This window comes from Malania oleifera, chromosome 4 (assembly GCF_029873635.1).
Source record: "Malania oleifera isolate guangnan ecotype guangnan chromosome 4, ASM2987363v1, whole genome shotgun sequence".
NCBI lineage: Eukaryota > Viridiplantae > Streptophyta > Magnoliopsida > Santalales > Ximeniaceae > Malania > Malania oleifera.
Window position 1 is genome coordinate 118,578,960 of NC_080420.1, and position 27,821 is coordinate 118,606,780.

Genomic DNA, 27,821 nt, shown 5'->3' on the forward strand with positions numbered 1-27,821 from the left:
TACTCATTTGATTCCAAATCTCAGCTAGTAGGATATGCAGATGCTGGATATCTATTTGATCCTCACAATGCTAAATCTCAAACTAGATATGGATTTCTTTACGAAAAAAACTACTATATCTTGGAAATCATTAAAGCAAACAATTATAGTAACATCCTCCAATCATTCTGAAATACTAGCTATCCATGAAGCTAGTAAAGAATGCGTGTGACTCAAATCAATGATAGTAAATTGCGGTCTTCAATCAATTAAAGATATTCCAGCAGTTTTATATGAAAAAAACGTTGCATGTATAGCTCAACTAAGAGGAGGATACACAAAGGGTGACAGAAAAAAAAAAAAAAAACATATCTCTCCAAAATTTTTCTATACACATGAACTCCAGAAGAATAGTGATACAAATGTTCAGCAGATCCGATCAAGTAATATTCTAGCAGATTTGTTCAACAAAACTTTGCCTACTGTAACGTAAAATTCAAGAAATTGGTTTATCTCATCGGAATGAGATATCTTAAAGATTTTAGTAAAATGAGTTAATATATGAAAAACATCTAAGGGGGAGTGTTATGAAAATCATAATAGTTTAATGGCGCTCACCCCTTCATTTTTTTCATCCCAATAAATGCTTTGCTATCCTTATTGCCCTATAAAAGGACACTCCCTCCTGCTCATTTGGAATATACACATTGCATGCTTGTATACACACATTGCATGTTATACACATTTCCATGCTTAAAGTAAGTAGGTATATAGAAAGAAGAGGAAAGATAAAGAAAAGAGAGATGAATTTTACAAGACCAAAGATATTTTGTACAAGATCGATTCTAAATCATATTGTAATTTCTCCCGAGATTATGAAGTTTTTTATCTCATCCGCCTGTGGAGTAAGCATAATCAAATCATGTAAATTTCGGTCTCATCTCTATTTATTTTCCTACATCTTTTATAACATAATCAAAATAATAAACATACAAATGTCACTAATAAAAAAAATACTATAAAATAAAATTTATTTTAATTATTTTTTTAAATTATTTTATTTCAAAATTTACCCTACAAGAAAAATCTTATTGTACATGACAATTAAAAATAGTAAAAATATTTTGAAAAATAACTTTTTTTTCCTTTAAATTTCATGGACATTTTATGTTAATTATATTCCAAATTCATATGATCATTTTATTTTTGTTTTAATTAAAATGTATAAGATGTAAATTTTAACTCAAAAAAGCTAATTTTGGATATTAAAATACCATGCCAACATTGCCAATACAACTAAAAAATCGTACAATCTAGTTTTCAATTTTTTTCCACAAGTAAGAAAAAACCAACAAAAAAAATTGATAGCATATACAAATACATTTTTATAATTTATTTTTCCGCTGCGTAGAAACAAAAGTAAAATACAAAAAATAGAAAATGATACTCAATAAACCCTAACATTTTACCAACCTAATAATTTTGAACAGAAAATAATACTTAATAAACTCTAACATTTTACCAGCCTACTAATTTTGATGATATTAGTCGATGCCTCTAATATCCTTCTTATTATAAAGGGATATTGTCTTCACAAACCTTAGGTGAAACGTCTATTATTAGGAATATATATTACTTATAATAGGTTAGTTATAATTAGTTATATAAAAATTTATTTTAATGTCATAAAACAAAAAATAATATGAAACTTTTTATGAGTCCAGAATATATCTTCCTTTCAAAATAATAATAATAATAATAATAATAATTGCAGGAGCACTACCAATTCATAAGTTACGGATTAATTAAAAGTATTTCATCTATCTACAAATTAAATAATTCAACGAAGCAAACAGTTTGGCCGTTCGTGGGTTGGTCGCTCGGCAAAAGGAACAATTTCGGGCTTCGACTCTGTATGCAAATCTCAGAGCAGAGTTAACTGGATAAAAGGCAGGAAGTGTTTCGGGTGAGTTTCTTGTCCGTTAGCTTCTCTGGTTTTGAATACTACTTGTAAATTTTGGACACCCTTTTGGTTGTATAGTTACCCTTTGATGAGCTTTCCAGATTTTGTCCCGTAACGTTCTGTGTTGATTCTAATATATGTTGCATATCACATGTTTGATGAAATCCCTGTGAGAAAAAGATAACAGTCACAATGGGTTTTGGTTTTAGACTGAGGTTTTTCTTCTGATGGTTGAAGCTTCCCCTGTTTGGTTGTTGAGAAAAACTTTGGGCAAGTATGGAGAATAAAATTAAAAAAAAAAAAAAAAAGAGTAAAAATATATTTTGGGTGTTGTGTTAAATGAAAGTCTTCATTTCGTAAAAGAAAAAATAATAGCTAAAAAAGAAACAACATTTTTGGAAGCTGCCAAAAAAAAAAGAAAAAAAAGAATGCACAGTAGCTGGGGTGATTGCAATGCTATAAAGACACAGCATAGAGAGACCTCTACAAGAAGCTCAACCAGAGGAACAAAGAGAATACCTGACAGGCTGATACCACAAGGGAAAAATGATTACACATTTATACCTCCCTCAATGCAACGAGTAATTCCCTTTTTATTGAAAACAAAAAAGAAGCATTATTAGGCTTATTATCAAGTTTGGGAATGCCACATTTTATATCTACAGTGTAATAATATGCAAAAATAAGACCGATGTCAAGAATTTTTGTTGATGCGGCCTCTGATTCCTTTCCTTCCAAACATACTAGTGTGTTCAGACCAGCCTAGTTAAACATTGCTTAGTTATAACATTGATTAGCTTAATCTGACAAATAATGCCTGATCTTTCAAATATTTCTTAGTGTTAGGGAGTGATAATAGTGTAATGAAATAAATTGGGGGGCGGGGGGAAGGGGGGGAGATTGCTTTACATGTATTCTCCAGGGATTCATAATGAATAGCTGATTTCTTGTGTCATGATTGTATGATTGTTCTCTTGAATTGAATAAGACAAGTAGTCTTTTTTCATCATTGTGTTGGTGTCTAGGACAGGGTTGTACCTTATTGTTTTATGAATATTGTTGAAAAAAAAAAAACCCAAATTGCACGGCGGAATATGTATATATGTGTAGGATCAAATACATAGTGCAGTAAATGATGAATATACAGAACAATCCACAACCACAACAAGTAAATGAAAGTAAGAATAATAAGTAACACAAGGAACTACGTGGTTAGGCAATGCCTACATCCAAGGAAGCAAATGGTAAGGATTCACTATCTTCTTGTCCAAATTACAAGAACAATACATCAATCCTCTCAACTATTACAACCATCTCTCAACCATCCTCCCCAAATGCATCTAAGAAGACATATAAATAGAGTTCCCGGAGGTTTTCCCTCCAAACCCCAACCATATTAACGTCTATCTTTCAAAAGTTGAAATCTATGTTGTGTATCCCAAGCCAAACCATTGATGGTTTGGGTCAATCCGTCGATGGTTTCATATAGAATGTAAATTTTATGAAATACTGCGGCCAAACCCTCGACGGTTTCAAGCAGAATGTAAATTATTTGAAATACTGCTCCAAACCATTGATGATTAGAGCCTTATTGTTGACGGTTTCCCCTGTTACTGGTTGATTTCCTTCATACTTTCCCTTTGTGTATGTTTTCTGAAAACTAAGGTGTAGTCCCAAGAAGGGGGGTAAATTGGGTTTTAAAATTTCTTTTAAATTCTTTTTATTTTTAATGAAGTTTTAACCTTTTATTGATTTGTTCAATACACAACAAAAGCTTAAGTCTTTTATTCAATCCACAACCACAACACAAATAAACATTCAATCAACCACTCAAACTTTAAAAATAATCAATCAAATCCACAAAATATTCAATCAAGATGTTTAGTTTGTTTGCAGCCCTGTAGTGAATGAAATTTTGAATCAAGCCCTGTATTTGTGAAATTTGTTTCTCAATTTGATATTCAACAAAACATCCACACTCTTCTCAAAATTCAGAATTCAAATAAACTCTTAGTTAATTTATTTTTGGGTGTTAACCAATCAACGTACTCCCTTTGAGGTTTCTGCAAAGTATTGATCAACTAACATACTCACTTTCGGTTTCCACAATTCCAAATCAAAATTAAACTTTAATTTTACTTAATTTCCAAATTTACATAGTATATATGATTTAGTAATATAAAACATCCACGTAGTTAATATATGTGCTGAAAATAAAGAGTAAGGGAAAGAGAGAGTGAGACCATAGTTTTTACGTGGTTCAACTTATCCCCAGCCTGCGTCCTCGCCTTTGGCAAACCACAAAAGGATTCCACTATATCAGTTCTTTTGTCGGGCGGAACAACACCGTTACACACTCCTTCAGTAGGCTGGAGCCCGCCTCTCCAAGTGATATCTCCTCACTCGGTCACTCCTTCAATTAGGCTAGAGCAATCACCTCTCCAAGCGATATCCTCTCGCTTGGTCTAACGATCCAAAAACCTTGGACTCGTCACAATCTACAAGAGATGTAACAATTAGATGTGTACAAAGAGTGGTCTCAGATAGAGCTGATCAGTACAATTGAAAAACTAATATACTTCAATTCAAAAATATCAAAAGAATGAAGTAGAAAGCTCAAGATTTATATCACCGGATTACTTCTCTTGATAAGGATCAGGAACTCAAATTATATGCTTCAGAGAAGACGTGATATACTCAAAAATATCTCAGTGATTTCGCAACAATTTAGTCAGCAATTCAATAGCAAGAAGGCTTTGAGAGAGAGAGAGAGAGAGAGAGAGAGAGAGAGAGAGAGAGAGAGAGAGAGAGAGCTTTGAGAGATTATTCAATTCTTGGTAAGTTTAAAGTTCATAACCAATGTATTTATAGGCTTAGAAACACTCTCATTTGTGCTGCCCAAGTTTACTTGGAGTGCCCCCAAGTTTCTAAAACGATTAGGGCGCAAGGAAATTAAATTTGAAATCAAGAAGTTTGAAAAATCTAGCCGTTGCCGAACTACGGTTGCCTGAGGTGCAACTTCAGTCGCTTGAAGTGGGTTTAGGTGCCTGAAGATACAGGGTCAGGTGCCTGAAGCAACACTGCCTGTTATGATTTCTTTCAATAAATCTTCAGTCGCCTGAGGATAAAACCTCAGTCGCCTGAACAGTAAAAATCTATTTTCTTCTCTCTTTTTCAAAAATGTTTGGTTTTCTTGCTTTCTTACTTTTGAAAAATATTTTCCGGGGTTTTTAAAATAAAGTCTCTAAGGCCATTTATATCCCCTAATGAGCTTCATTTCATTCAAAATGATATTTTATACTTGAAGTACTTACATGAAGCTTTTTTAAAATGTGAAAACTTTCTTGCTTATTGAAATCTTCATGATCATCATTTATCCATTGAGTCCTTTCTTGCTTTGAGTCTCCTTGAGCTTTCTCTTGATCACCTTGTAATATGTCTTTGAGGCCTTAGTGATCTTTGGAAAGTTCTTTTTGAATCTTGGCTTTTTGAAGTTCCTGAAATATCATCACTTGAACACAAACACGTTAAAATTTTCTTTTATTTGTTACCATCAAAATAAGATGTGAAAGCCGTGTTAGGTCAACAATCTCACCCTTTTTGATGATTACAAATAAGGAGCAAAAATTTAGAAAACCTTAAAAAGAAGACTCCCCCTTAGAATAAGCATATTGTTTGACAAATTTAAAGTGATGTTTTCATATATTAGTCCAAAACTCAAAAAGTCATATCTATCATAACATTGCTCATATTCATTAATTCAACATATGCATATGGATCATGTCAAAATCATACTTTTGCATATTATTGCTCTCTAAAACATCTCTCCCCTTTTGACATCAATCAAAAAGAAATAAGCAAGAGTAATACAAAGAACATAAAACGTAGATATTTAGATAGATAGGCATTAAAAGTCAATAGTCATACAAACCAAACATATCACAAAAGTGAACTAAGAAAAATCAAAATATAGAATTGTTTAAGAATACAACTTAGAAATGAGAAACTCAATCATCAGCGTCATCATCCTCTTCTTCTTCATTCTCATCATCCTTTTCTTCTTCTTCCTCATCATCCTCAGATTCTTCATTACCATCATCTGCTTCTTCCTCTTCTTCATCTCCTTCTTTATCTCCTTTCTCAGATGCTTCTTCCGAGGAATCATCACTACGAGGTATGGAGCTAGTGTCCATAGGATCACCATGAGAAGAACTACCCCGTGTCTGCTCAATGCGCGTAAGACGCTGATCTAAGGAAGAGTAGTTGTCCTGAAGAGACTTAAGACCTTCACACATATCATGGCTGAAGGATGTTAATTCAGTATAGAACGGTATGAACCAAGGGGCTTTAGCTCCAGGTCCTTGTGATCGAGCCTGAGGTGGAGGAGAAGGTACAGTTGCTGCTCTTCATTGTCTACCTCCTTTTAAGAACCACTCTTGATTACTTTTTTCATATCCCATCTGTTTGAGGGTCGTGGAGGTAAAGAGGTCATACCGAGTTCTTTTGATGAAAAAGTCTGATGAAATAGTGGTATTCAGATTTGCAAAAATCGTATTAAGAGCACCACCGTATGGAAGGGTGACTCAAGTTGCGTCCATCTTAGCCCACATCCATTTCATAATGAGGCTAGGCAAATCAAGTTTCTTCCCCTTTAACAGACACCACACTACAAAACAGTCTATATACGAGATATGGTCATATGATCCGGCTTGTGGCAGGATGTTATTGGTGATGATCTTTTGAAGGATTTGTGCTTTTAAGTTGAGTTGCTTATATAGTGGGGGATGTCCAAAATAAGTAGGTTCATTTTCCATAATTAACGGTAAAAATTCTTCCGGTGTAAAATCTTGTTGAAGTATCCAAGATTGGGCTAATGTGGGGCATTCAAACTCTCCTGGAGTAATGTGGAGAATGGGAGCTAACGTTTGAGGGTTGAGAACAATTTTCTTACCCTTTTCTTCAGTTGACAAGGTATTCTCCCCTTGAACCATAATAGCATAGAATATCTTGACAAGGTTTTGAAAGAAACCTTTAGCTTGATACACAATGAAGTTTTTCCATCCTATGTTGTGGAATAATGGTAGGAGTTCAGGAAACTTAGTATTGAAGAAATGAACATTAAGAACCTTACCGAATATTGGTTCTATAGACTGAAGACGGGTTCAATATATATGCTTTGAATGAGGGGTTACCAACCATTGCTCGATTTTGGGATCATCTCTACCAGAGGATGAACCACAGTTTGCTGTCAGCTTGGTTCGAGGCATAGTGAGGATTTGGGGAATGAATAAATATCGGCCAGCAAACCCTAGATTTCGTGGGGAAGAAGAGTAATCGTGCAAAGGAGCTAGGATTTGTAGGTTTTGGAGCAAGGGATTTGGAGAAAAATGGTGAGGGAACTTCGGGTGTTTGATGTACCAGAGCTTAGGAGCCTGGAGTCTAGCAAAGAATAGGGTTTCGCGCGTTAAAATATAAAGGATTCGCGACTTCAGGCGCCTAAAGAATAAGTTCAGTCGCCTAAAGAATTTTTGGAATGAAATTCAGCAGGCAGTAGCTCTTCAGTTGCCTGCGGTCTAGAGCTCAGTCGCCTGAAGTACCTGTAGGTGCCTGAACATATCAGTTCAGTCAACCGAAGTTCTCCAGTTTCTGAAATTTCTTTGTATTCTTGTTTTGAAACCTTTCTAACTTACTTCCCTACTGTGTGTCCAAGTTCTCTTCTTATAGACACAAACCATTCTTCGGGTAGAGGTTTAGTGATAATATCCTTTTCTTTAAAACTTATGCAATAAGCTCAGATTTTCTTACATATGGATTCCCAATATTCATATTTCTTTTCAAAACTTAATACTTTCTAATTTAAGCCTTGTATGATTCATTCATTAATTGAGGCCAACAATTTTCATTAGTTTCAATAAGATAAGCATTAATAAGCTTGAAAAAATTTTATCCTTAGCTTTGTTTAATATCCTTGTATGATTTTCCATAGATTTGATATCAATTGAAATTGAAGGATTTTGTCATAGTATTTCATCTTGGTACCCATACTTTGTTGGGTCCGGATTGTTTAGAAAGTGATGTTTTTTTAATTCTCCAAACTTGTTTAGTTTTCACACCCTTTCTCTTAAATGGACATTCAAACTTTATATATCCCTTCTTCTTACATAAGTAGCATATGGTGTGAGTGTAAGCATTTGAAGAAGTGCTTTCATAGTCCTTAGAGGCTTTTGTAAAGTACCCCATATAGAGGTTCTTCTTTCTTGAATTTTCAACTCCATTAAATCTCGTGTCTTCTTTGTTTAAGGTCATTCTCTATGGTCCTATCATTTTCTCAAAATTTTCTTTTCCTTTTGTGAAATTGTAAATGATCTTTTCTTTATCTTCAATTTGACTTTTGAGATCATTTATCTCAATATCTTTCTTGCCATCAATATTCTCTTGTGATTTCTTTAATTCTTGAGACATTTTTTCTGATTTTATCCTCTAATTCAGAAATATATTTGTCTTTCTCATTTTCCATAGCGGATTGGGATCGAAGATCTTCTATCAACTTTTCATTCTTGTTCTCTAATTTCTTGATTTTCAATTCTTTATCTTTTTCAGCAAGATTTTTAGATTCTAATTCTTTTATCACAGCTTCATACTTATTTTCTATTTTCTTGATTTTTGAATCTTTATCACTTTCAGCAAGCTTAATTGATTTTAGCTCTTTCATCACTCCATCATTCTTGTTTTTCAATGATGTGTATCGTTTAGTTACTTTGACTAACATCTTATGCACTTTAAATAAATCATTTTGTAACTCTTCATAAGATGGCATACTCTCGTCATCGGATTCATTAGATGAATCACTACAAGAACCATTAACCGATTTGGATGAGGAACTTTGTTCTTCATCATCATACCATGCCATAAAACAAGTGTAAGCAACTTCTTGGTCACTTGATTCACATTCCGAACTACTTGTACTCAAATTATCCCAAGTAGTGGTTTTCATAGTCTTTTTCTTTTTCTTTTTAGAATCTTTCTTAAGTAGTGGACATTCCGGTTTTATATGTCTAGTTTTGTTGCAATTATAACATGTGGCGATTTTATTCTTTGATTTCTTTATATTGGTTTCTTCTTCATCTGATTCAGAGTTTTGAAATCTTCTTTTTAATTTCAAAGACAAATATATATGAACTAGTGGCAATTATAACATGTGGCGATTTTATTCTTTGATTTCTTTATATTGGTTTCTTCTTCATCTGATTTCTTTATATATGAACTAGCCTTCATATCTAAGAAACTTGCAAGAATACTAAGAAGGAAGAATAAATTAAAAAGAAGAATTCAAAACTCCGAATCAGATGAAGAAGAAACCAATATAAAGAAATCAAAGAATAAAATCGCCACATGTTATAATTGCAACAAAACTGGACATATAAAACCGGAATGTCCACTACTTAAGAAAGATTCTAAAAAGAAAAAGAAAAAGACTATGAAAGCCATTACTTGGGATAATTTGAGTACAAGTAGTTCGGAATGTGAATCAAGTGACCAAGAAGTTGCTTACACTTGTTTTATGGCATGGTATGATGATGAAGAACAAAGTTCCTCATCCAAATCAGTTAATGGTTCTTGTAGTGATTCATCTAATGAATCCGATGACGAGAGTATGCCATCTTATGAAGAGTTACAAAATGATTTATTTAAAGTGCATAAGATGTTAGTCAAAGTAACTAAACGATACACATCATTGAAAAACAAGAATGATGGAGTGATGAAAGAGCTAAAATCAATTAAGCTTGCTGAAAGTGATAAAGATTCAAAAATCAAGAAAATAGAAAATAAGTATGAAGCTGTGATAAAAGAATTAGAATCTAAAAATCTTGCTGAAAAAGATAAAGAATTGAAAATCAAGAAATTAGAGAACAAGAATGAAAAGTTGATAGAAGATCTTCGATCCCAATCCGCTATGGAAAATGAGAAAGACAAATATATTTCTGAATTAGAGGATAAAATCAGAAAAAATGTCTCAAGAATAAAAGAAATCACAAGAGAATATTGATGGTAAGAAAGATATTGAGATAAATGATCTCAAAAGTCAAATTGAAGATAAAGAAAAGATCATTTACAATTTCACAAAAAGAAAAGAAAATTTTGAGAAAATGATAGGATCACAGAGAATGACCTTAAACAAAGAAGGCACAGGATTTAATGGAGTTGAAAATTCAAGAAAGAAGAACCTCTATATGGGGTACTTTACAAAAGCCTCCAAGGACTATGCAAGCACTTCTTCAAATGCTTACACTTACACCATATGCTACTTATGTAAGAAGAAGGGACATATAAAGTTTGAATGTCCATTTAAGAGAAAGGGTGTGAAAACTAAACAAGTTTGGAGAATTAAAGAAACATCACTTTCTAAACAATCTGGACCCAAGAAAGTATGGGTACCAAGATGAAATACTATGACAAAATCCTTCAATTTCAATTGATATCAAATTTATGGAAAATCATACAAGGATATTAAACAAAATTAAAGATAAAATTTTTTCAAGCTTATTAATGCTTATCTTATTGAAACTAATGAAAATTGTTGGCCTCAATTAATGAATGAATCATACAAGGCTTAAATTAGAAAGTATTAAGTTTTGAAAAGAAATATGAATATTGGGAATCCATATGTAATAAAATCTGAGCTTATTGCATAAGTTTTCAAAGAAAAGAATATTTTCACTAAACCTCTACCCGAAGAAAGGTTTGTGTCTATAAGAAGAGAACTTGGACTATTACACAGTAGGGAAGTAAGTTAGAAAGGTTTCAAAACAAGAAAACAAAGAAATTTCAGAAATTGGAGAACTTCGGTTGACTAAACTAATAAGTTCAGGCACCTATAGGTACTTCAGGCGATTGAGCTCTAGACCGCAAGCGACTGAAGAGGTACTGCCTACTGAATTTCATTTCAGAAATTCTTTAGGCAACATAACTTATTCTTCGGGTGCCTGAAGTCGCGAATCCCTTATATTTTAACACGTGAAACCCTATTCTTTTCTAAACTTCAGGCTCCTAAACTCTGGTACATCAAACACCCTAAGTTCCCTCACCATTTTTCTCCAAATCCCTTGCTCCAAAAACTACAAATCCTAGCTCCTTTGCACGATTACTCTTCTTCCCCACGAAATCTAGGGTTTGTTGGTCGATATTTGTTCACTCCCCAAATCCTCACTATGCCTCGAACCAAGCAGACAACAAACCGTGGTTCGTCCTTTGGTAGAGATGATCCCAACATCGAGCAATGGTTGGTAACCCCTCATTCAAAGCATATATATTGAACCCGTCTTCAGTCTATAGAACCAATATTCGGTAAGGTTCTTGATGTTCATTTCTTCAATACTGAGTTTCCTGAAATCCTACCATTATTTCACAGCATAGGATGGAAAAACTTCATTGTGTATCAAGCTAAAGGGTTCTTTCCAAACCTTGTCAAGATATTCTATGCTAATATGGTTCAAGTGGAGAATACCTTGTCAATTGAAGTCAAGGGTAAGAAAATTGTTCTCATCCCTTAAACGTTAGCTCCCATTCTCCACATTACTCCAGGAGAGTTTGAATGCCCCACATTAGCCCAATCTTGGATACTTCAACAAGATTTTACACCAGAAAAATTTGTACCGTTAATTATGGAAAATGAACCTACTTATTTTGGACATCCCCCACTATATAAGCAACTCAACTTGAAAGCACAAATCCTTCAAAAGATCATCACCAATAACATCCTGCCACAAACCAGATCATATGACCATATCTCATATATAGACTGTTTTGTAGTGTGGCGTCTTTTAAAGGGGAAGAAACTTGATTTGCCTAGCCTCATTATGAAATGGATGTGGGCTAAGATGGATGCAACTCAAGTCACCCTTCTATACGGTGGTGCTCTTAATATGATTTTTGCAAATCTAAATATCACTACTTCATCAGACTTTTTCATCAAAAGAACTCGGTATGACCACTTTACCTCCACGACCCTCAAACAGATGGGATATGAAAAACGTAATCAGGAGTGGTTCTTAAAAGGAGGTAGACAACGAAGGGCGGAAATTGTACCTTCTCCTCCACCTCAGGCTCAGTCACACGGACCTGGAGCTGAAGCCCTTTCTTGGTTCATACCATTCTATACTGAATTCACATCCTTCAACCATGATATGCGTGAAGGTCTTAAGTCTCTTTAGGACAACTACTCTTCCTTAGATCAGCGTCTTACGCGCATTGAGCAGACACGGGGTATTTTTTCTCATGGTGATCCTATGGACACTAGCTTCATACGTCGTAGTGATGATTCCTCGAAAGAAGCATCTTAGAAAGGAGATAAAGAAGGAGATGAAGATGAGGAAGAAGCGGATGATGGTAATGAAGAATCTAAGGATGATGATAAAGAAGAAGAAAAGGATGATGATGATGAAGAAGAAAAGGATGATGAGAATGAAGAAGAAGAGGATGATGATGCTGATGATTGAGTTCTTAAACAATTCTATATTTTGATTTTGCTTAGTTCACTTTTGTGATAAGTTTGGCTTGTATGACTATTGACTCTTGATGCCTATCTATCTAAATATCTATGTTTTATGCTCTTTGTATTACTCTTGCTTATTTCTTTTTGATTGATGTCAAAGGGGGAGAGATGTTTTAGAGAGCAAAAATATGCAGAAGTATGATTTTGACATGATCCATATGTATATGTTGAATTAATGAATATGAGCAATGTTATGATAGATATGGCTTTTTGAGTTTTGGACTAATATATGAAAACATCACTTTAAATTTGTTAAACAATATGCTTATTGTAAGGAGGAGTCTTCTTTTGAAGGTTTTCTAATTTTTTGCTTCTTATTTGTCATCATAAAAAATGGGGGGATTGTTGGCCTAACAAGGCTTTCACATTTTGTTTTGATGGTAACAAATAAAAGAAAATTTTACCATGTTTGTGTTCAAGTGATGATATTTCAGGAACTTCAAAAAGCCAAGATTCAAAAAGAACTTTCTAAAGATCACTAACGCCTCAAAGACATATTACAAGGTGATCAAGAGAAAGCTCAAGGAGACTCAAAGCAAGAAAGGACTCAATGGATAAATGATGATCATGAAGATTTCAATAAGCAAGAAGGCTTTGAGGGAGAGAGAGGGCTTTGAGAGATTATTCAATTCTTGGTAAGTTTAAAGTTCATAACCAATGTATTTATAGGCTTAGAAACACTCTCATTTGTGCTGCCCAAGTTTACTTGGAGTGTCCCTCAAGTTTCTAAAAGATTATGGCGCAAGAAAATTAAATTTGAAATCCAGAAGTTTGAAAAATCTGGCCGTTGCCAAACTTCAGTTGCCCGAGGTGCAACTTCAGTCGCCTGAAGATGGTTTAGGTGCCTGAAGATACAGGGTCGGGCTCCTGAAGCAATTTCTTTCAATAAATCTTCTGTCGCCTGAATAGTTAAAATCTGTTTTCTTCTCTCTTTCTTAAAAACATTTGGTTTTCTTGCTTTCTGACTTTTGAAAAATATTTTTCGGGGTTTTTAAAATAAAGTCTCTGTCCATTTATATCTCCTAATGAGCTTTATTTCATTCAAAATGATATTTTATACTTGAAGTACGTACATGAAGCTTTCCTAAAATATGAAAACTTTCTTGCTTATTGAAATCTTCATGATCATCATTTATCCATTGAGTCCTTTCTTGCTTGGAGTCTCCTTGAGCTTTCTCTTGAGCACCTTATAATATGTCTTTGAGGCCTTAGTGATCTTTAGAAAGTTCTTTTTGAATCTTGGCTTTTTGAAGTTCCTGAAATATCATCACTTGAACACAAACACGTTAAAATTTTATTTTATTTGTTACCATCAAAACAAGATGTGAAAGCCTTGTTAGACCAACAAAAGTTAAGGTGTAGTCCCAAGAGGGGGGATGAATTGAGTTTTAAAATTTCTTTTAAATTCTTTTTGTTTTTAATGAAGTCTTAACCTTTTATTGATTTGTTCAATACACAACAAAAGCTTAAGTCTTTTATTCAATCCACAACCACAATACAAATAAACATTCAATCAACCACTCAAACCAATTAATCACAAAGTAACCAATCAATTAGTGACACATTATTCAATTAAGATGTTTAGTTTGTTTGCAACCCTGTAGTGAATGAAATTTTGAATCAGGCCGTGTATTTGTGAAATTTGTTACTTAATTTGATATTCAACAAAACATCTACACTCTTCTCAAAATTCAGAATTCAAATAAACTCTTAGTTAATTTATTTTTGGGGGTTAACCAATCAACGTACTCCCTTTGAGGTTTCCGCAAAGTATTGATCAACTAACGTACTCCCTTTCGGTTTCCGCAATCCCAAATCAAAATTAAACTTTAAGTTTACTTAATTTCCAAATTTACGTAGTATATATGATTTAGGAATTTAAAACATGCATGCAGTTAATATATGTGCTGAAAATAAAGAGCAAGGGAAAGAGAGAGTGAGACCACGGTTTTTATGAGGTTTGGCTTATCCCCAGCCTACGTCCTCGCCCTTAGCAAACCACCAAAGGATTCCACTATATCAGTTCCTTTGCCGGGCAGAACCATACCGTTACACACTCCTTCAGTTGGCTAGAGCCCGCCTCTCCAAGTGATATCTCCTCACTCGGTCACTCCTTCAATTAGGATAGAGCAATCACCTTTCCAAGCGATATCCCCTCGCTTGGTCCAACGATCCAAAAACCTTGGACTCGTCACAATCTACAAGAGATATAACAAATAGATGTGTACAAAGAGTGGTCTCAGATAGAGCTGATCAGTACAATTGAAAAACTAATATACTTCAATTCAAAAATATCAAAAGAATGAAGTAGAAAGCTCAAGATTTATATCACCGGATTACTTCTCTTGATAAGGATCAAGAACTCAGATTATATGCTTCTGAGAAGACGTGATATACTCAAAAATATCTCAGTGATTTCGCAGCAATTCAGTCAGCAATTCAATAGCAAGAAGGCTTTGAGAGAGAGAGAGCTTTGAGAGATTATTCAATTCTTGGTAAGTTTAAAGTTCATAACCAATGTATTTATAGGCTTAGAAACACTCTCATTTGTGCTGCCCAAGTTTACTTGGAGTGCCCCCAAGTTTCTAAAAAGATTAGGGTGCAAGAAAATTAAATTTGAAATCAAGAAGTTTGAAAAATCTGGCCGTTGCCGAACTTCGGTTGCCTGAGGTGCAACTTCAGTCGCCTGAAGTGGGTTTAGGTGCGTGAAGATATAGGGTTAGGCGCCTGAAGCAACACTGCCTATTCTGATTTCTTTCAATAAATTTTCAGTCGCCTGAGGATAAAACCTTAGTCGCCTGAACAATAAAAATCTGTTTTCTTCTCACTTTTTAAAAAATATTTGGCTTTCTTGCTTTCTTACTTTTGAAAAACATTTCCGGGTTTTTTAAAATAAAGTCTCTAAGTCCATTTATATCCCCTAATGAGCTTCATTTCATTCAAAATGATATTTTATACTTGAAATACTTGCATGAAGCTTTCCAAAAATATGAAAACTTTCTTGCTTATTGAAATCTTCATGATCATCATTTATCCATTGAGTCCTTTCTTGCTTTGAGTCTCCTTGAGCTTTCTCTTGATCACCTTGTAATATGTCTTTGAGGCCTTAGTGATCTTTAGAAAGTTCTTTTTGAATCTTGGCTTTTTGAAGTTCCTGAAATATCATCACTTGAACACAAACACGTTAAAATTTTATGTTATTTGTTGCCATCAAAACAAGATGTGAAAGCCTTGTTAGGCCAACATTTTCCACTCAGTATGTGAGTCACATATCACAATAATTTCCACCTTGGCGAACATACACCCTTTAGGAGAAACTGAAAAACATGAACCCGCTGCTCTACCTTGAACTTGGGACATTAAGTCGGAACTGTCTCCCGTCTAGCAACTGGAGACAGACACCAAGTCCAAGTAAGGCTTTAACTTGTCAATGACAGCTTTAGCTTCTGCCATCAACCCCACTTCAATCGTAGATGTTACACTAGAAGACTTCCCCCTAGGCTTCCAACAAGGCCTTTCCACAATAGTAAATACAAAATCTGCTGCAAGCCTTTTATAACCAAAGCCCCATGCATAGTCTTCAACAAATCTCACAACTAACAGTCCACTTTGTTGCCTGCTGAAACACCTCATTACACCATCATTGAGGACCTTTGACATATCCCGGACATCACAGTCCGTCCTTAGGTACTGAGCAGTAGACATTTCACATTGATTCTCCACAAAACCCCCTTTAGATGGTAAACAAAGTCTCCCTACGGTTCCGTTCACAAAGCCACCCTGAGATAACACTAATCTCCTTGCAGCTCTATTTGATGCGAATCTTCATGCCAAGACCCTTCTTGGTCATACCCAAAATATTCATGTCAAAATCTTTCAACAGAGTTCCCAACTGATTAACCTCAGTCAAAGCCTTTCCAGCCAATAACATGTCATTCACAAACAACAGATACATCACTCCATTGCATGCTATGACCCTCTTCTCTACTGGAAGCCTAACCAACTCCCACATCTGATTCTTATGCAGTAACTCCATTTCCTCCACCATAGCACTTATCCATCTATTTTTTCTTTTGATGTGCACTGCAACTTGAAAAATAGTAAGAACCTTACTGCTGGTAGTAATAAACAACAAAACCAAGCCTTGGTCCAACTAAGTGGGGTCGGCTATATGAATCCTTTTCCCCCAATTTATGCGATCATGGACCATTTCTTTTGATAGATTCAAAGACATTAAATCCTTACTCACTATTTCCTCCCAAGTTATTTTAGGTCTACCCCTACCCCTTCTACTGCCCCCACAGTAACTAAGTCACTCTTCCTCACAGGTGCACTATAAGGCCTACGTTGCAAGTGTCCATACCATCTGACTCGTCCTTCCCTTATCTTATCTTCTATAGGACCTACACCTAACTTACCACGAATATGTTCATTCCTTAATTTATCTTTTAATGTTATACCACTCATCCATCTAAGCATCCTCATCTCGGCAACTTTTACTTTTTGGATATTATGTTTCTTCGTCGCCCAACATTCTGATCCATATAGCATAGCTGGTCTTATAGCTGTCCTATAAAACTTCCCTTTCAATTTTAAGGGTATTCTACGATCACATAGAACACTTGAAGAACTTCTCCATTTTACCCAACCTGTTTTAACTCTATGCATTACATCATCTTCAATTTCTCCTTCAGCTTGCATAATAGATCCAAGGTATCGAAATCTACAAGTGCTATTTATTTTTTCATCATCAAGTTTAACTTTGTCTCCAATATTCCTCCTATCATTACTAAAATTACATTTCATATATTCTGTTTTATTTCTACTAATCTTAAAGCCTCTAGATTCCAAAGCTTCTCTCCATAATTCTAACTCAGCCTCTACTCCATCCCTAGTTTCGTCAATTAATACAATATCATCTGCAAACAACATACACCATGGAACCTCCTTTTGAATACTCTTAGTCAATTGGTCCATCACTAAAGCAAAAAGATAAGGACTCAAAGCAGATCCTTGATGTACACCTATGGTAATTGGAAATTCTTTAGTTTCTCCATCTATAGTCTTTACACTAGTCATTACTCCATCGTACATATCCTTAATGACATCGGTATACCTACAACATACACCCTTTTTTTCTAAAACCCACCATAGAACTTCCCTAGGTATCCTATCATATGCTTTCTCAAGGTCAATAAATATCATATGCAAGTCCCTCTTCTTTTCCCTAAACTTTTCCATTAATCTTCTTAAAAGATAAATAGCTTCTGTGGTAGATCTCCCAGGCATAAAACCAAATTGATTTTCTGAGATCTTCGTTTCTAACCTTAATCTTTGTTCAACTACTCTTTCCCATAGTTTCATCGTATGACTCATAAGTTTAATTCCACGATAGTTATTACAATTTTGAATATCTCCTTTATTTTTGTATATAGGTATTAAAGTACTTTTCCTCCATTCATCTGGCATTTTCTTAGTTTTTACAATTGTATTAAATAAATTAGTTAACCATATAATTCCGTTATCACCCAAGCATTTCCAAACTTCAATTGGGATGTTATTTGGTCCCATAGCTTTCCCATTTTTCATCTTTTTTAGTGCAAACTTAACTTCGTTAACTCTAATTTTTCGAATAAATCTTATATTTTTAGTCTTTCCTCATTTGACAATTCTAAATTTAAGCCTTCTATTTGATTTTCGTTAAACAACTTACTAAAGTAACTTCGCCATCTTTCTTTAATATCTTCATCCTTAACCAAGACAATATCATCCTCACTTTTTATACATTTTATATTTCCTAAGTCCTTGTTCTTCCTTTCTCTAGCTTTAGCAAGTTTAAATATATCTCTTTCCCCTTCTTTGGTACCTAATCTATCATACAAACTATTAAATGATCTATATTTAGCTTCACTAACGGCCCTTTTTGCATCTTTTCTTGCCTCCTTATATTTTTCAAAGTTATCGCTGTTTCTACATTTTTGCCACGTTTTATACCAAATTCTTTGTCTTTATGATTTTTTGTACATCTTTATCCCACCACCAACTTTCTTTGCTATTTGAGAATCTTCCCCTTGATTCGCCTAAAATCTCTTTTGCTATCTTTTTAATAGAGCTAGCTAATCTATTCCAAAGAGTATTTGAATCTATCCCATCCTCTAAGGTCCAATCCCCATCTTTGATCATTTTATCTTTAAATTTTATTATATTTTCTCCTTTTAGGTTCCACCATCTAGTTCTCCTACATTGGTTTATTTTATCCTTTTTCTTCCATTTTTTAATGCATATATCTAACACTAAGACTCTATGTTGTGCGGTTAGACTTTCACCTGGAATAACTTTACAATCCTTGCATGATACATGATCTACCCTCCTAGTTAAAAAAACAATCTATTTGACTTCTATTTTGTCCACTTTTAAAGGTTATTAAGTGTTCTTCTCTCTTCTTAAAGCAAGTATTCATTATACTAAAATCATATGACATAGCAAAGTCTAAGATCATCACCCCAGACTCATTTTTGTCTCCATATCCATATCCTCTATGTATCCTTTCATAATTTTTATTATCTCTTCCAACGTGTCCATTCAAATCTCCTCCTATAAATATTTTCTCAGTCCCTGGTATGCCTTGTATAATACTATCCATATCTTCCCAAAATTGTCTCTTAAGATTTTCTGCTAAGCCAACTTGAGGAGCATAAGCACTAATGATATTTATTATCTCTTGTCCTAATACCATTTTGATTTTTATAATTCTATCCCTTACTCTAATTACATCCACAAAGCTATCTTTTAAGTTTTTGTCTATAATAATGCCTACTTTCATTACTGCTGGTAGTAATGAATGCATAAAATACCAGAATTTCAAATTTATACCTGAGTAGTGATCTAATAGTGCACCTAAGCCCATCGTGATCCTTCTGGTCTCCCGAGCTGAAACTCTCTGCAATATGAACAATGTCATCTCTGCCCTAAGTCTGTAGCTCCAACTGCATCACATACCCATTTATACTATGATATTGTTGACCTAAGATATAACTTCCTACATTTCTGCCTTGAGTATCTAACTCCACCTGAATTACATTTTTACTGCTGCTACAGTTTTCTGGCATTTGTTTCTCTTTCTTTACCTGTGTACACTGCCCCATGACTTTATCACCAAAAGTCATGACCTCGATCACCCCTTTGTTTGTCATAGGATCACCCAGTTTGCACTCACATTTCTTATACCCCGAAAAGATGTACTGTCCGGACATAACACCAAGCTTAGATCCTCCATCACTAGAATAGTGCACTTGTGGACATCCACTCACACCCGAGTAGTCTACCGCAAAACTTGCCTATAATTTACCTGCAACTCTCTCACCTAGTGATGCATTTGGCGATTGGTTAAACGAAAAACGCGTCATACTCACTGACTTCACCAAGAAGTTCCCTACAAGTCCTACATATAACTTGTCCTGCTCACAAAACTCCTTGAACGAAACCAACGTACTCAGTCCCAATGTCTGACCTGAGGATCTCTCTCCTGATCTGGTTCTCCACCTCAACCACAAATTAAACCTAGTAAACACCTCAAACTTGTGCCACATGAGATACACCAAGACCTTTCGTGATAAACTCGTAAAAACATATATCTACCCCGTGATGCTACCTCTCCGGTCCCTAAACATTTGAATACATGTAGTCGCCCATATGCCTTAACCGCATATGCCACATAACATCTGACTCAAATTCTATAGCTGCAGCTCCACCTACAACTGTAACACCCTGCAGTGTATAGATATTTCCCGCTATCAAGTTACCTGCACATACTTTCATTTCCCCACTTTCAGACTTGTAACTATATCCGTTACAATCTAAAGTGCCCAATGAAGTCATATTCTTCCTTAGATCCGGTACATGCCTTACATCACATAAGGCTCTCACAATACCATCATACATTTTGATTTTGACATTTCCAATACCAATTATTTTGTATGAAATATCATGTCCCATCAAAACACTATCAGTATTAACTAACCTATTGTTGTTGAAGCATTTTCTATTTACGGTCATGTGATAAGAGCATCCAGTATCTAGGATCCAAGAATAATCTGTGAGGCACTCTGAACCCAATGAAATACATAGCATATCATCATCATTGCTTCCTGAGTCTCATTCCACTACATTTGTAGATTTTGACGGACCCTTAGACATATATCAGCTTTCCAGTTTTCGCCAAACTGATGTCGGAGAATCCTCATCCATGATATGATACAATATGTCATGAGCCAAACAAAGTTGGATGGTTGATACAACTTGCTTCATCCATGCTTTCTGGTTGAATTCCGTATAAAGCCTTCACCATCCCTTGCTGCACTAAGAGATCCTTCACCCTTCTCTGCCACAAACTGAAATCCCCGATTCCATCAAACTCGACAATGTAAAATTTTACAGATGAAGATCCGGAGGCCAAAAAAACCCAAATTGCACAGCAGAATATATGTGTAGGATCAAACACAATGCAGTAAATGATAAATATACAAAACAATCGACAACCACAGCAAGTAAATGAAAGCAAGAACAACAAATAACACAAAGAATTACGTGGTTTGGCAATTCTTACATCCACGAGAGGAAATGGCAAGGATTCACTATCTTGTCCAAATTACAAGAACAATACATTGATCCTCTCAACTATTACAACCATCTCTCAACCATCCTCTACAAATACATCTAAGAAGACATATAAATAGAGTTCTCGGTCCCTCCAAACCCCAACCATATTAACATTCACCTTTCAAAATTTGAAATCTGCGTTGGGTATCCCGAGCCAAACCGTCGACATTTTGGGCCAAACCGTTGACGGTTTCAGACAGAATGTAAATTGTTTGAAATACTACAAATCTTCGAAGGTTAGAGCCCTACCGTCAATGGTTTTCCCTGCTACTACTTGATTTCCTTCATGCTTTCCCTTTGAATATGTCTTCAACTCGGTATGTAAGCCATATATCACAACAAATATCCTTTGCATATGAATGTCTTGCCTATGTGCTCTATTTTCATTTGTTTTGATGCCTTTCTAGTCTCTCGTGGTTATTGATACTTATTTGGTGGTCGTGCCTACAGGTTTTGAACGTGTGATTATCGACTAACTTGAGTCACTCGATTCTAGGAGAGCTCTTGACGAGTGCGGCACGGCCCTAAATTAAGTCTTATTCAGGGGTTTGTGACAGTTGGTATCAGAGCTTGTGTGTGAGCACCATGAGTAGTAGCATGAGAACCTCAAAGTCTGAAAATACAAAACGCGTTGAGGCACTTGAGGCAAGAGTGGCAAAACTTGAAACCTTGGAGACAAAGTTCTTTGAACTCCAAGGGTTGGTGATGGAATTGTTAAAAAAGAAAGGCGTGCCAATAGAGCTTGAGGCCGCCAGAGAAAACATTAGAGGAAACCTTTATTGTCAACTTGAGGAAAGAATTGTGGAACTTGAGGAATTCATTCCACATATAAAATCCCTGTAGAAAAGGCCAATAGAGCTTGAGGCCTTCTAGAGGAACATTGAGCAGTTGGAAGCCTTTGAGAATAGGCTAAAACACATTGAGGGCATGTTGCCATCCATTACATCTCAAGGGAGGGAGCCAATAGAGCTTGAGGCCTCCCTATGGGAGTTAACTGAAAATTTTTATTTGCTTGCAGAAAACATGAAAGAGTCCACTGTTGCCTTGAAAGAAGATCTGAAGAGAATACGCCACTTCCAAAACACAATGGACCAATTTCTATACAACTTATAGAAGATGAGTGTAAGATTGAATGTAGTGGTGCAAATGTCCCGTAGGCCAATAACTGATACCATTGAGGGGATTCAAATAAAGTTAGCGAAACCAAAAAGTTATGGGGGCACCCGAGATGCAAAGGAACTAGATAATTTCATCTTCGACCTAGAACACTACTTTAAGTGCTCACAAATCGAATCAAAAGAGGACCAAGTGAACATCACAAGAGTATGCCTTTCTAGGGATGCTAAGTTATGGTGGAGAACCAAATGCAAAGACATGCAGTTCAATCGATGTACTATTGATAACTGGGAGGGATTGAAACAAGCATTGAAGACACAATTTTATTCTGAGAACGTAGAGTACATGGCGTGGTGCAAAGTATATAATTTATAGCAAATAGGCTCGATAAGGAGTTATGTATGGCAGTTCCAGACCCTAATTCTTGGTATTAAAGACATGACTGAAGCTGATAGGCTATTCCATTTCCTTCGGGGACTGAAGACTTGGCCAAAGAACGAGCTGCTAAGGCAAGGGGTCTGTGACCTCCCCTCTGCTCTTGTAGCAGCCGATCGACTAGATGATTTTTCATAGGTTCTATAAAAAGGAAGTATCCAATGACTGCCAATAATGAACAGAAGCCCAACAAGGTGTATAAACCTACAAACAGGGGAGGTAACAGAGGAACTAATGGTTCTTGGAGAGATAGAAGGTCTTCAACAACTAGGGACTTGAAGAGCAGACAAATAGAGGGCAGGGAGTACTGACCACCGATTTCAGGCTTTCTTTGCATGGGACCTCATCACGAAGCGGAGTGCCCCGAACGAAAGGCCTTGAATACCCTGAAAGCCCTACGAGAGGGAACAAAAACCCCGAAATTAGACTCAGGAGAGAAACAAGAGATGGTGCATTGGAGCGTCAAGCAATGACTAACAAGCCTCAGGCAAAGGGTCTAATGTATGTGGATCTATGGTTGAATGGGAAGATGACCAAGGCCATGATTGACACTAGCGCCACACATAATTTTATTGCCTGCAGGCACGAGCACCAGATAAGTATCAATAACCACGAGAGTCTAGAAAGGCGTCAATACAAATGACAATAGAGCACATAGGCAAGGCATTCGTATGCAAAGGATATTCGTAAAACAATAAGGTACAACCCTGTCCCAAACACCAACACAATGATGAAAAAGTACTACTTCTCATATTCAATTCAAGAGAACAATCATACAATCATTGACGCAGGAAATCAAATATTCATTATAAACCCTTGGAGAATACATGTAAAGCAATCTCCTCCCCCCCCCCCCCGCCCCCCCCCCCCCCCCCATTTATCCCATTACATTGTCACTCCCTAACACTTAGCTTAATTAAACACTGCCCACCAATCACTGGAGTTCAAATATCAGTGAAGCAAAAGACCTAACCAAATATCTTTAGAACATGAACAGCTGATAAGGATATTTGGTCTATGCACAATATGCTGGGAAACAATGAGTAAGAGCACGAATACCCAAGTTCTGCTGCCTACCCCTGTTGCTGAATTTTTTTTTTTTAATCTCTGAATATTAGGGTCTTGCTTTTCTAATAATGGTTTGAATAATGCTGGTTCAATTATGCCTCACTGAAATATTTCTGGAGGTTGGAAACTTTATTTTAGCACGTTACCCTTTCACTTGAATCACTTTCTATTTTTACCCTTCGATAAGCTTTCAGATTTTGTTAGATAAAGGTCTGCGCCTGCGGTGAATCTGGTTATTCTAATATGTATTATGTGCCACATGTTCAATGAAAATACCAGTGAGGAAAAGAATGAACAGTAATAATGGGTTTTGTTTTTACACCAAGGTTTTTCTTCTGAAAGCTAAAGCTTCCCTCTGTTTTGTTGAGAAAAACTACTAGGAAGTAAAAGGCAAACAGTGTTGTGTTAATTGAACATTTTCATTTCCAAAAAAATAATAATAATAATCTCTTGCACACACACACACAAACACACACAATAGTTAAAAGGGGAAAATGGGCGTTGTGTTGAAAAAGGTTTTTTCATTTGCCCAAAAAAAAAAAAAAAAGCATATACACACACACACCCAAAACCAGAGACCTCCATAAGAATCTTAGCCAGAGCAACAAAGAGCAATCAACATACCACAAAAAGGAAAAGTAATTTGTCCCCCCTTAATACCCAAAAAAAAAAAGCCCATTTATTGCCAAAAAAACACTATCATTGGGCTTATTAATAAGATTAGAAATGAGCAACAATTTTTCATCTAATGTGCATAATAATGAGCAAAATTGACTAAAAGAATTTTTATTGATGCAACCCCTGATTCCTTTCCTTCTCCTTCCAAACATGATAAATTGTCCCAAACCAGCCTAGTTTGAGAAGAATGACAAATAAAGTCTTACCTCTCAGTCATTGCTTAGCTCAATCAGAGACTACCTACTAATCACCAGGAACTCTAGAAACATCAGATGAGAGAATTAACTCATGTATCTTTATAATAGAAACAGCCAATAAAAGATATGGTCTTTTGGCTCTTGCCCCCAATTGCTTTGTAAACAATGAAAAGCATGAATACCCGAGTTCTGCAGCCCATCCGTACCACTTAATTCTTAACAACTGAATGATAGGTTGTGTTTGTATTATTTTTAATTTCCCAAAAATAAGACTCATCTTAAGTCAATCATACAGTTCAGATTCAGTTGCATGGGGCTTCTTATTTTATTGGATCATAAATAATGAAATTTGGAATTTCATATTTTTACCTCATTCTTACGTTTTGCTCAGTGGGTTAACTGTATGGAACTCTACATGAAAATAAAGCTTTTTCTGTGGTGTATAGAATTCTTAATATATGACTCCCATTAGAAAGTTTAAACGACCATTATTTTGTTGCAAAGTATTTGATTAATCAGTAGCTGCCCTAAAAATTCTCCAACATGCACACGCATACAAGAGAGATATGATAAACATAAAACACATGCACATGCACATGCACACGCAATGTACACCATTGTGTGAAAGAATGCACACATGCACACACTAAACAGTTGGTTGAGGTTGCAAAGAAGGATTTGATTTTGATGTACTTCCAACTTTTTTACAATATTTTGCCCTAAATTATACATAATGAGTGAAAAGGATTTATGTTCGTGTTATTCACTTATCATCATTTCTATTCTGTCTGAGATACTCCTTTGATGTGTTTGATTCTATTTATAACTGAATTCCCTGAAAGTAGCCTACTTTTGGGAGAGAATTTGTATAAATACTTCAATATCTATCAATCTTGAGAATGTAATTTGAACTACAAAAATGTTTTCACTAATGCGATCGACATTTTATCTGCATGCAGAGATGGTCATTCCTCCACCAGTCAGGCCACCTAGGCTCACAAACTTTCTAAAGCCTTATGTCCTGAGGATGCACTTTTCTATCGAGTGCGTGAGTGCCCAAGTGTTCCATTCACCAACTGCCATGGTAGCCTCTTCTGCAAGCTCACAAGAAAAGGCCTTGAGGTCAAGCATCGGATGCACTCGAGACATGGCAGCTGCTGCAAAAATTGGGAAGATACTGGGCGAGCGCCTACTGCTGAAGAACATACTTGCTGTCTCTGTTGCTTTGAAGAGAGAACAGAAATACCATGGTAAGGTGAAAGCTGTGATAGACAGTGTGAGGGAAGCAGGTGTGCAGCTTATTTGAACTGAGAATATCTTGTTGGATTTGCTTCTGCTTCAAGGGTCTCTACAGCTACTTTTGTTCCAGCAATGACACGAGTCCACTGGGATCATCTGTTGATTTACAATAAACACCACCCCCCCCCCCCCTCACCCTGCTCGGGGTTGGAACGTCTTAAAAAATAAGCACTGTTTAGAAAGAAAAAAAAAAGTACTTATTTTAAGTATTTATAGTATTTGGTTTAACTTGGATAAGTACTTATTTCGAAGAGGGTACTTATCCAAATGAGCCACTCAACACTTGCCATGTTGGCTCGTGTCATTAGAGACCCATGTCCTTTTAACATTTTCCTTTTTCAAACTACTCTTTTTAGGAAAAATAGGTATCTTTATAAATATATATATATATATATATATAAAGTACTTATCTAAAAAGGTACTTATAATAAGTAATCACAAATGATTTTTAGATAAGCACTTTTTTCAGTAAATACTTTTTTTTTTAAGTACTTTTCTATAAGTGTTTTCAACCAATTCCTTAAATCTTGAAGTTACTACGTATATATTGATGCCCTTTTGAATGTTGATCTGCAGACCCTACAATTGGAGATCTTTTCTCAAATTAGGTTTTTCTCTTGAATCTAGCAGTGGAGTGTAACCCACTATTCATGTGAAATATTTAAAAATTTGTGTGTTTGTTTGTGCATTTTCTTATTTAAGCTGTCTCCACTTTATTACATTCATATTTGTATATTTTATAAGTTGAAATTAGAATTGAATTTTCCCCTTAAAGTGAAAATGAGGCTGGAATATATTCATGGATATGGCCTATGGGAAGGATTGCTCACCCCACTATGGTTGTGTAGCCCATGCTGTTGGGCCCAAGTAGATTCTCCCCCAACTTATTCTTTAATTTTAAGATGTTCTCTTAAAAAAGTTGGGTGTATTGGAAACTTGAATAAAGGAAATCGAACTTGTCATTTGATTTTAGAGGTTATAACTGAATCTAAATCTACTCACGAGTTACTTAAACTTGATTCGCTTTATAACTCGATTTGATTTTACTTAAATTTGAGTCAAGATATTTAAGTAGTTTTATTAGACTACTTGCGAGCCTAATCAAGCTTTTTAATTTTATTATTATTTTTTTATTTATATAAGTTGATCATACAATATATATTTATACATATATTAAATATTGTGTATGCATTATATAATGTTCATGCATACATTTAATAATAATTTATGATCGAGTTGAGTTTAATCAAATCGAACTCTAGTTTTAAGAATTTGTCATTGAATCGAGTTTTGAGTTTAACAATTTTGAGATCGAACAAGATCGAGTGGAGTCAAGTTCACATATTCCACTATATCAAATCGATTTGAATGCACACCTCTTGCAAGTTACAACATTGAGTTAAGCACAAGGTCAATTTTGTGCTTTTAAAGTTAACTCATCATCCTTTTCTCCTATTGTTTACAAGTTCAATTCCAATGCAAGTAACACGGGACAAATGGGTTGGTGTTCAGAGAACTTGATCCGTTATGTATAAGATCATCTCAAATGTTCAAGGTTTTTTTTTTTTTACTTTCCTACTTGAAACTTAGACTTTAAATCGATTTTATACAAATTTAGATAAAATATAATATAAAATTATGTTACACATTACACAACATTCAAATCAAAATAAATTTATATTTTCAAATTAAGTCTAATATTGAGTTTTACCGTTTCCCACTCTATTGACATACTGAAAAATAAATCTCGTGTTTTACACTAGACATTAAATTTAAAATTTTTTTAAAAAATAAAAGAAAATAGTCTATCACTCGAAGCATCGTATTGGACCAAACCCTTCAAAAAATCTAACAAAAAATTTTTATTTTTTCTAAG

At 35.2% G+C, this 27,821-nt stretch overlaps 1 protein-coding gene across 1 annotated transcript; it reads left to right on the forward strand.

Annotated features, from left to right (window-relative positions):
- The first annotated feature begins 1,753 nt into the window (after positions 1-1,753).
- LOC131154164 (uncharacterized) lies at positions 1,754-26,252 on the forward strand. The gene is made up of 2 exons (XM_058106741.1): positions 1,754-1,945; positions 25,606-26,252. Exon 2 carries the CDS (start codon positions 25,608-25,610, stop codon positions 25,950-25,952), a length of 345 nt encoding a protein of 114 aa, XP_057962724.1. The 5' UTR covers positions 1,754-1,945; positions 25,606-25,607; the 3' UTR covers positions 25,953-26,252.
- Positions 26,253-27,821: the final 1,569 nt, after the last annotated feature.